This window comes from Pundamilia nyererei, unplaced genomic scaffold (assembly GCF_000239375.1).
Source record: "Pundamilia nyererei isolate P.nyererei 1_Seehausen unplaced genomic scaffold, PunNye1.0 scaffold00309, whole genome shotgun sequence".
Lineage (NCBI taxonomy): Eukaryota > Metazoa > Chordata > Actinopteri > Cichliformes > Cichlidae > Pundamilia > Pundamilia nyererei.
The window spans coordinates 78,100-89,548 of NW_005187710.1; the positions used below are offsets into that span (position 1 = coordinate 78,100).

At 40.5% G+C, this 11,449-nt stretch overlaps 1 protein-coding gene across 1 annotated transcript; it reads left to right on the forward strand.

The window, feature by feature from the left end:
• Nucleotides 1-520: 520 nt before the first annotated feature.
• Nucleotides 521-10,627, forward strand: tap2a (transporter associated with antigen processing, subunit type a). The gene is made up of 11 exons (XM_005751385.1): nt 521-1,092; nt 2,517-2,631; nt 2,722-2,852; nt 4,580-4,785; nt 5,222-5,419; nt 5,605-5,733; nt 7,550-7,738; nt 7,844-8,017; nt 8,232-8,391; nt 9,299-9,435; nt 10,253-10,627. The coding sequence occupies exons 1-11, from the start codon at nt 579-581 to the stop codon at nt 10,457-10,459; spliced, it is 2,160 nt and encodes a 719-aa protein (XP_005751442.1). The 5' UTR covers nt 521-578; the 3' UTR covers nt 10,460-10,627.
• Nucleotides 10,628-11,449: the final 822 nt, after the last annotated feature.

Here is an 11,449-nt window from a genome sequence, read left to right on the forward strand (position 1 = left end):
TCTTTCTAAGCTCCTTAGACAACATTAATCAAACAGCCACACACTTCTGAACCCAGTGTACTCGCTGCTGGAGCTACATATGAAGTTCCACAAACGATCTGAATGCTGTGCGGCTGTGGCAATGAGGTGTGGGAAACCTGGAACAAAAAAGGGATGGAGAGATCAGCTGTCTTTCAGAAAGAGGCCAATAGGTCAGTGAATTTAACAACAGGCTTTCAATGAGTCCCATGCAGTCCTTGTGTGAAATTCAAAATTAAATCAATTTCAGATTTCCTGACCTTCCTTATTTCAGTCAGAAATTATTTTAAAGGCTTTTTTTAATGTTTGTAGTTTTAAAGAGGGTGATTATTGGGTTGTTAGTTTAAACTCTAGTGATTATGCTAATTATAGAGTGAAAGATTAGCAATACTAAAGCTGATGAGATTCTTAGCAATGCTGCTTCAGTTGGTGTTCCTTTCTGTATTTTTGGATTTATGGGAAACCCTTCATCCTGTAAGAAAATGAAAGTGAAAGTAAATAAACCTAAAACTCTGGTCCTGCGACACAGCAGGTCATTTGAGGACGAGTGTTGCCGAAAAATGGCAGCGATCACAGCAACAACAATGCGCAAAGTCGCTGCTTTTATTTTAGCAGTTTCTGTCGACCTTTTGCTGTTTTACGCGTCAGGATTTGCGGTGTTTCACAGCGTCTTTGGACACTTTACGCGTCTCTGGCTCTCTGCGGCTCTCCGCTGGTTGGCTCTTATTGGCGTCTCTATGCTCACACTCGGGGTTCCCAAATCTCTACTGATTCGGTTTATAACGGCGCACAGTCTGCTCCCCGCGGTGTTTGAGACCGGGACCAACGCGCTTTACAGAGAGGAGAGCGAGTGCGGCCAGCTGGGAGATGTGCGCTGCTGGCTGCTGTTCAGCGGAGCTTCACTCGCTGCTGCGCTGTTTTGGGAGATCACCATCCCGGACAGCGAGGAAGAGGCCGAAGGTAAAAAGAAGAAACAGAAGGCGAGAGTGCTTTTCATGAGAGTCGTCCGCCTGTACAGACCCGACTATGCCCTGCTGTTTGGAGGACTTGTGTTCCTGTCGCTGGCTGTTATCTGTAAGTACCTTTGTTAGAGTTGCACTTCAGCTCTAACAAAAGTGGTAGTGAGCATAATAGTGTTGCTGACTGATGGAAATGTTAAACTATTATTATTATTATTATTATTATTATTATTATTATTATTATTATTATTATTATTATTATTGCCCAGTTTGGGGGTCAGTGGCTAAGTGCTCCAAGTACCACTGGGACCACTTTTACCTTCACCCTCCACATCCTCTCGAGCTCTTCTCTGAGCGTCTTGGTATTTCTCCAGCTTCTCGTGTTCCTTCTTCCTGATTCCCATTTTGACCTCGGGACTTCCAGGTTATACTCGGCACAGATGTTCCTGTACACTATGCCGGCCACTTGGTTATGCCGTTCTATGTATGCCTTGCCTGCTAGCATCTTGCACCCTGCTGTTATGTGCTGGATTGTCACAGGGCCATCTTTACACAGCCTGCACCTGGGGTCTTGCCTGGTGTGATAGAATCCAGCCTCTATGGATCTTGTACTCAGTTTGTTCCTGTGCTGCCATGATTAGTGCCTCTGTGCTGTCTTTCAGTCCAGCTTTGTCCAGCCACTGGTAGGATTTCTGGATGTCAGCCAGTTCCTCTATTTGCCGGTGGTACATATCGTGCAGGGGCCTGTCCTTCCATGATGGTTCTTCTCCTTGCTCCTCTTCTTTCTCTGGTTTCTACTGCCTGAGGTATTGACTAAGTATGCAGTTTGTTGTGGCCATCTTCCTGATGTACTCATGAATGTTCTGGAGAGTGGTTCTGACATTCACCAGTCCTCGCCCACCTTACTTTTGGTCAGGGTGCTGGATTTGGGGTGAAACCCTCCATGCATGGTAAGCAGCTTCCTTGTCTTGATGCCAGTGGCCTGTATGTCCTACTTCGGCTACTCTGCTGGGATAATAAACTCGCCAATCACCGGCAGGTTTTAGGTTTTGATTGCCTGAATCTTATTCTTCCCATGCAGCTGACTCCTCAGGACTTGCTTGACCCTCTGCAGGTATTAGGTGGTTGTGGCTTTCCTAGTGACCTCTTCGTGGTTTTCATTTGCCTGTGGGATTCCCAGATACCTATAGCTGTCCTTGATGTCTGCAGTGTTGCCTTCTGGTTGTACAGTCCTCTCAGTTCTGGCTACCTGTGGTGTGATCAGTGAATTGATGTCTCGCTCTTCATTCACTCCTGGCATAGAGCTTGATTTCATCCATGAAAAGGCAGTGGCTAACAATTATATAAAAAGTTCCCCTCTTGCTCCTGCGGGTGGTCTTTATCCTTCAAGTTCAGGTACTCTACTAGGGGCCTATATCTATAAATATATCTATATTTCTCTCTCTCTTTCTTTCTTTATTTATATACACACATATAGTGCATTTAATGTTTTTTTTCCTGACTGATGTGATTATATCACCTGTGTGCATCTCTTCTCAGGTGAGATGTTCATCCCTTTCTATACTGGGAGAGTCATTGACATCCTTGGAAGTAATTACCAGGAGAATGAGTTCCTGTCTGCTCTCATCTTCATGGGCCTTTACTCTCTGGGAAGGTATGAGGCAAGCAGTGTTTTTCCTCCACATTGATCTTCTGCCTGTTCTTCACAGGTAACATCTAACTGCTTTTCTCTTTGTTTGATCAGTTCTGTGAGTGCCGGCAGCAGAGGGGGTCTTTTAACATGTGCCATACACTCCTTCACATGCCGAATTAAAGTTATGCTGTTTGGGGCTTTGACCAAACAGGAAATTGGATTCTTTGAGACCACAAAAGCAGGTAAGACTGTCATATCTATACAAACATAATAAGTCAGATCAAACTTACAGTGGCTTCCAAAAGTATTCAGCCCCCTTGAACTTTTCCACATTACAGCCACAAACATGAATCAGTTTTATTGGAATTCCACCTGAAAGACCAACACAAGTGGTGCACACGTGAGAAGTGGAACGAGAATCAGACATGATTCCAAACATTTTTTACAAATAAATAACTGAAAAGTGGGGTGTGCGTAATTATTCAGCCCCCTGAGTCAATACTTTGTAGAACCAGCTTTTGCTGCAGTTCCAGCTGCCATTTTTTAGGGTCTGTCTCTACCAGCTTTGCACATCTACAGACTGAAATCTTTGCCCATTCTTCTTTCCAAAACAGCTCCAGCTCAGTCAGATTAGATGGACAGCGTTTGTGAACAGCAGTTTTCAGATCTTGCCACAGATTCTGGATTGGATTTAGATCTGGACTTTGACTGGGCCGTTCTAACACACGGATATGTTTTGTTTTAAACCATCCCATTGTTGCCCTGGCTTTATGTTTAGGGTCGTTGTCCTGCTGGAAGGTGAACCTCCGCCCCAGTCTCAAGTCTTTTGCAGACTCCAAGAGGTTTTCTTCCAAGATTGTCCTGTATTTGGCTCCATCCATCTTCCCATCAACTCTGACCAGCTTCCCTGTCCCTGCTGAAGAGAAGCACCCCCAGAGCATGATGCTGCCACCACCATATTTGACAGTGGGGATGGTGCGTTCAGAGTGATGTGCAGTGTTAGTTTTCCACACATAGTGTTTTGCATTTTGGCCAAAAACTTCCATGTTGGTCTCATCTGACCAGAGCAGCTTCTTCCACATGTTTGCTTTGTCCCCCACATGTTTGCTGTGTCCCCCACATGGCTTGTGGCAAACTGCAAACAGGACTTCTTATGGTTTTCTGTTAACAATGGCTTTCTTCTTGCATCTCTTCCATAAAGGCCAACTTTGTGCAGTGCACGACTAATAGTTGTCCTATGGACAGATTCCCCCACCTGAGCTGTAGATCTCTGCAGCTCGTCCAGAGTGACCATGGGCCTCTTGGCTGCATTTCTGATCAGCGCTCTCCTTGTTCGGCCTGTGAGTTTAGGTGGACGACCTTGTCTTGGTAGGTTTACAGTTGTGCCATACTCCTTCCATTTCTGAATGATGGCTTGAACAGTGCTCCGTGGGATGTTCAAGGCTTGGGAAATCTTTTTGTAGCCTAAGCCTGCTTTAAATTTCTCAATAACTTTATCCCTGACCTGTGTGGTGTGTTCTTTGGACTTCATGTTGTTGTTGCTCCCAATATTCTCTTAGACAACCTCTGAGGCCGTCACAGAGCAGCTGTATTTGTACTGACATTAGATTACACACAGGTGCACTCTGTTTAGTCATTAGCACTCATCAGGCAACGTCTATGAGTGCTAATGACTGCACTCAGGCCAAAGGGGGCTGAATAATTATGCACACCCCACTTTTCAGTTATTTATTTGTAAAAAATGTTTGGAATCATGTATGATTTTTGTTCCACTTCTCACGTGTACACCACTTTGTGTTGGTCTTTCACGTGGAATTCCAATAAAATTGATTCATGTTTGTGGCTGTAATGTGACAAAATGTGGAAAAGTTCAAGGGGGCCGAATACTTTTGCAAGCCACTGTAAATAGCGCATCATTGGGCTGCAGAACAAGATGGAACAAAATTACTTTCATTTATTTTCTGTGCAGGTGAAATCACATCCAGGTTGTCCAAAGACACCACCCTGATGGGAAGAACAGTGTGTCTGAATGTCAACGTGTTGCTGAGGACATTCATCAAAACAATGGGCATGATCTCTCTAATGTTGAGCCTCTCGTGGAAGCTCACATTTCTCGTACTGATGGAGACTCCTATCACCGGCCTCATACAGAACATCTATGACACACATTACCAGGTAAAAGCAGGTTAACAGGAGACAATGAATTACAATTTGATTCACAGAATCATATGTGTGATATTCATTGTTTAACTTATTAAGTAATTCTCATTATTATATTATCTGTTTTTTTTCCAAGACATGTGTATGTGGAAAAAATTGTTACTGTACCATGTTGTTTTTGTTATACTTTACAAGAGAATTCTCTCATGTGCAGATGTGAAATCTAAACTTTAGTTTTTGGGATTTGTGTAATGCCAACAGTTGTCTAAACAAAAGACAAGACTTTCCTTGCACTATTAGTATTATTTAGCTCATTTTGATAGTATATGACTCTTCTTCCCTGTGATCAACAAGTTGTTATTATTACTCATTGAGATCAATTAAGGTGTTAGCATTAGTGAGATTAAAAAGGTTTAGATAACTCAAGCTGACCTTTTAATGCTTTCCGCAGAAGTTGACCCTGGCTATGCAGGACACAATGGCTTCTTCAAATGAAGTTGCAAATGAGGTTGTGTCTGGCATTCGGGTGGTACGAAGTTTCAATGCAGAAAAACATGAAATCCGTCGCTATGATGACCACTTGATGGACACACACAACCTCAAGACTCGACGGTCCACTGTCAGGGTCATTTATCTCCTTGCACGGAGGGTAAGAAGTTTGTGTTTTGTTTGTGTTTTCAAGAATTGAGGCACTGCTAAATTATTGCCTGTGCCTTAGCCCTGTGATGATCTTGCAACCTGTCCAGGATCTAACCTATCTTTCAGTCAGTGTAAGCTGGGATAGGCTGTGACACTATTTGATAATATTTTGTGTGTGTGTTTGTGTGTTTACAGTTGACAGGGTTGGCCATGCAGGTACTTGTGTTATATTACGGTCGGCTTTTCATCCAGAGGGGACAGATGACCACGGGCAACCTGGTGTCCTTCATCCTGTATCAATCGGATCTTGGAATCAGCATCAGGGTGAGTCTTGTATATTTTATATAAAATAAACTAAAAGTTTTGCAGCTAGGCAACGGCACCGTACATAGCATATTTCATAGAAAAAGGAATATAGTGGGCATGCATCAACCGGCATGCAGTCTGTTTCAGTTGCTCCTGCTTTTTCTCCATACTTTACTGATCATTGTAGAGTGTATGTTTGTTTAAATAGTTTTCTCTTAAAAATGTAATTAGAGAGAGTTTTTGTTCGCTTTCTGGCTGATGAACTTTTACTTTCATTGAGGTATGGGACAGCAGCGGAACAGCTACACATCTCACACGTTTTTTAAAAAATTATTAAATAATTTCCTTGGCGATTAATAAAGTATTCTGATTCTGAAGTCACCCAAACACACATAAACAGTACTGTTTTCATTTTGGAAAAGGAAAAAAGTAATAGAAAAAAAAGTAACGTTTTAAGGTTGTTTTTGAACAAAGAGTGTTTATGCCCTTTGGAAGGCTGTTCTGTCAACTTTGTGCAGTTCAGTTAGTAGATTTAGCATGTTAAAATGGGCCTGAAAAAAGTAATGTATTACACATTACTTGTTACTTTTCTTAAAAGGAATGCAGCACATTGTTTAATTAATTTGTTAAGTAATTTGTTATATTTATTACATTTTTTTCACTTTACTTCACAAAATGACCTGAAACACATTGTCACATAATTAACAGTTAACACTATAAGCCTTAGGCTACAGTTCCACACACCAACACAAATCCCTATTGTAATGAGCACACGCATATTTGATATTCATTTATTCAGTCATCACATATTAGACAGACGCTACAATAAATTCATATTGGATCCATGCCTTTCTTACTTTCTCAAATAATGACTTAACAGGCTCTGGCTAGAGCAGTGCTTATATTCGTGCCTGGCCTATATTCTTATCATTTAATGTACCCTATTACCTTACAAGTAGAAAAGATAAGATTAACAAACAAACTAGCAATGATATTCTCACATGTAACCTTTTAAAATATATTTGTAGAGCATTCTTTTAAAGACTGCAAATGAAGTGCACATTTTTATGCACATATCAGCATCATTTCACAATTTAACCCCAACAACCAAAATACATCTTTGTTTAGTCTCTTTCTTTGCCTTTTACTTTTTAAGTGAAAATACAAAAATCTCTCAAATCATACTTACTGAGAAAACCTTCAAACACAGTTTGGGAGTAACTTAGATTTAGTTTGAAACATCATTTGCATTATTTTAAAAATACCAAATCATTACATTTCATTCTTTGTGACCTTAGAAACAGTGCGTTAGTATGATCATAACAACTAGCTTTGGACCAATCACCAATCATTGAGGTACTCTCAAGGATTTCAAGGACTCTCCTAAACCTTTCTAAATTCAGACACATTTGCACATGTTTTCCAAATAGGTTTTCAACCAGGAATAAGTTATACTTTTTATTCCATATAGAAATACTTTCTTTAATATTTTTGAAAACTGAGGAAGAAGGGATACTTGTCTATAATTATCCATACAATGCTTATCACCATTTTTAAAAATTGGAATTGTCTTTGCTAATTTCGTATTCTTAGGAAATTTATATTTGTAATTTGTAATTATTGTAATATATTGTATATATTGTAAATATATTGTAATTTATATGTAATTTGTACATTTATATTTGTAATTTGTAATCATTCTTTTCAAAGGTTTTAGGATAAACGCAATAACGTATTTTACAATTTTTCTGTATTGAAGTTTATATTAGTTGATCTTTCAGTTTTACATTTCTTTATCTATAAATATCTATTCATCTGGTTTATGGTCTTTCAGACGCTCACCTACATCTTTGGTGACATGCTGAACTCAGTGGGGGCTGCTGGGAAAGTGTTTGAATACCTGGACCGAAAGGCTTTGGTCAGCACAGACGGCAAACTCCAACCTGATCAGCTGAGAGGACACATCAGCTTCAGGAGTCTCAACTTCACCTATCCTGCAAACCCCAACAAAACAGTGCTACAGGTGAGAATGCAAGATAGATGGGTTGTTTTGGTGGGTGTAGGATTGTGCTATCCATTTATTCTGTTACAATAACCACTGTTATTTTTCATTTATCATTTGTTTCAGGACTTTTCCTTGGAGCTGAAGCCTGGTCAGATGATGGCACTGGTGGGTCCATCTGGAGAAGGAAAAAGTACCTGCGTGAGTCTGCTGGAGCGTTTCTACGACCCACAGGAGGGAGAAATCCTGCTGGACGGCAAACCACTAAAATCGTATGATCACCAATTCCTCCACAAGAAGGTGATTCATCCATCAGAGCTTTTTCCTGATCAATCTTCTTTGATGAGAGCTTTAGTCTCCTGCCTGTTTCTAAATTATCAGTGTTTTTTCAAATATGACAAAAAACAATTTTACAGAAAAATATTTTTAATTCTTAGATCATTATATTAAAAATCTATGTAATACGATTGTCTACATATGTCTGCATGTATAATGTATTGTGTTTGTTTAACAGATTTCTGTGGTGAACCAGGACCCCGTGCTGTTCTCTGGCACCATTAAACAAAACATTGAGTACGGGCTTAAAAGCTGCTCATTGGACGAAATCAAGGAAGCAGCAATAAAAGCCAACGCCCACAACTTCATCATGCAGCTTGAGAAAGGCTATGGCACAGGTGAACCACCTTAACTTCTTCTCAGGCTGTTTTACGTGGTTGCATGCAGACCTGCTTTGCATGAAGTTCAGCTTTGTATGTCTGAGGAAATTTGACATATGAGGGGAGCAAAGAGAGCTTTCCTGGTAATAAGTCAGAATCATTCCCGGTGTGTGTTGCACTCTACCAAGGCTCCCCTTTATCACCAATTGCTTTCATAGTCTTATGGATGGAATACCTACATTTAACCAAGTGGTGCAGGGTCTCCACTTTGGTGCTCTCGGGATCTTTGCTTTTTTTCAGATGATGTGGTTCTGTTGGCTTCATCAGATGGTGGAGTTTAAGTATATGAAAGTATATGAAAGCAAAGCTGTCAGTTTACTGGTTGAGCTACTTCTCTACCCTCACCTATGGACACAAGCTTTAGGTAGTGGTCGAAAGAACGAGATTGTGGATATTAGCAGTGTCTGGCTTCTTCCTTAGCAAAAGGGTGAGGAGTGAGGAGCTGCTACTCCTACACATCGAAAGGAGCCAATTGAGGTGGTTTGGGCATCTGACTAGGATGCTTCCTGGACGCCTCCTGGGTAAAGTGTTCCTGCCCTACCAGGAGGAGGTCTGGGAGCAGACACGGACATGCTGGAGAAATGATAGCTCTCAGCTGGCCTGAGATGCCTCAGGGTTCCCTCAGATAAGCTGGAGGAGGTGGCTGAGGAGAGGGAGGTCTGGGCTTCTTTGCTTAGGCCCCTGCCCTACTGACCTGGCCCCAGATAAGATGGGGATGGATGGGGAGAAAATCAGGATACTGTAGATTTATTCTGTGCATAAAATGTAATAAATATACAAATGCAGTATTTTGGAGAGTTAGTGTCTTGTATGTGGGTGTGTTTTATAAATTTTGCACATTAAACCTAAATTTATGCTTTCTCAGAGGTGGGTGAAGGTGGTGGTCATTTGTCAAAGAGTGAGAGGCAGCGGATTGCCATTGCTCGAGCTCTTGTCAGACGACCCCGGGTCCTCATTCTGGACGAAATCACCAGCTCTCTTGACACTGACAGTGAAAAAAAGGTACAATTAAACTTTAAAGATTTTGTTAGGGGCCAGAAGCTTTTAAGTTTATTTTTGATAAAGCATGTCACGCCACAGCTTCACCACTCCAGAAATCCAGAAATAGACAATCAGTTCTGACTAAAAATATAAAGTCTTCAATATTTGAATATAGATTTCACTTATAAAACTGAGGAATATGAAGAACATTTTCACTTGTTTTCATTTACTGGAGCTCAGCACTGTAGAATAAAACCAAACTTTCAGCATAGATTCAATTCAACTATATTTATATAGCACCAAATCACAACAATACTTGCACCAAAGCCCTTTATATTGTAAGGTAAAGAATCTACAATAACACACAAAAAACAGAGAGAACCTCAACAATCAGATGACCTCCCAATGAGCAAGCACTTTGGTGACAGTGGGAAAAACTCCCCTTTAACAGGAAGAAACCTACAGCAGAACCAGGCTGAGGGAGGGGTAACTATCTGCCACAACTGGTTGGGGTTAACAAACTGATGCGCATCTGATGCACTTATGAAGATCTTTAAAAAAATTTTATTGAATTAAAAAATAGTTTCTTTAACAGAACAATATGCTGCTAAAAGCATTAAAATAAGCAGTAAAATATTCTAATTCACTCTGTTATATCAACTAATGTGTTACTATAAAATTTATTTATTTAAAAAAACTGTCCTAATAATAAAAATTGTCCATTCTTGAATTCCTTGTTTGGATCCAAAAGTTTCTTTTGAAATCCATAAACCCTCCTTTCATGTAAAAACAAACAGCTGATAACTAACAATATGTTTTTCCTTCTGCCCCTGCACAGATTCAACAGTCTCTCTCTAGCATCCCCAACCAGACCCTTCTGGTGATCGCTCACAGGCTGAAGACCATCGAGAACGCAGATCAGATCGTTGTTGTACGTGACGGCAAAGTTAAAGAGCGAGGGACTCACAGGGAGCTGATGGACATGAAAGGAAGCTACTACAAACTGAGAGAGGAGCTCTTCACTGAAGGAAACTCACCACAGTAGCAAACCACTGAGTCTTTACTGAAGCTGAGGCTTGAAGTACTGAGATAATTGTTGTGTAAAATTCTGCAGCATAAAGATGTGTGAGGAGGAGCCGGAACTTGTGTAAATATTGAATAAGTTGTTTTGTATAGATTGCTAATAAACTAAGAAACTGGCAACTAAATTATACATATGGGGGACTTTTTTTCACGTACCTATAATGTATTGAATAAATATTAAATGTGCTAAATGCAAATTTGCATTTCTATGCTGATGACACAGCATAGACACACAGCTGTGGTTCAACTCCTGTCCAAGCCATTGAATCCTTGCAGAAAGCCTTTTTTGCTGTCCAGCACTCATTACTTCAGCTTAAACTTGTTCACAATGCAGAAAAAACAAAGCTCATGTTGTTTTCCAAGTCAAGGAAGTGGGCCCAAACAATTTTCAGTAACCACTCTTGAGTGTAATAAAATAGAGTTGGTTCACACGTATAAATATCTGGGTGTCTTGATTGATGACGTGCTCAGCTTCAAACACATGTAGAGAAATTGTGAAGAAACTGAAGTTAAAACTGAGTTTTTATTTTCAAAATAATTTGTATTTTTCTAATACAAAGAAGCAGCTTGTTGCTGCAACATTTTTACCTGTGCTGGATTATGGAGATATTCTATATATGAATGCCTCTACTGAGTGTCTTCGAATGGTTGATACTATGTATCATGCTTCACTGAGGTTCATGACTAACCATAAACTTCAAACTCACCACTGTGAATTATACTCTCAGGTAGGATGGCCTGCTTTGACCAGTCGGAGGAACTCTCATTTATACAGTTTTATATATAAGGCAATACTCGGATTGCTGCCTTCCTATATATGTTCACTGCTTGCAATGAAACGTGTGGCATCGGCATTACCCATGTTAATGTAGACAAGAGGGGTTAAGGCGGTTCGTCTGAGTTATTTACGTGGAAACCTGTTAGCAATGGGGGGAATCTCCCGCGCGGCCAC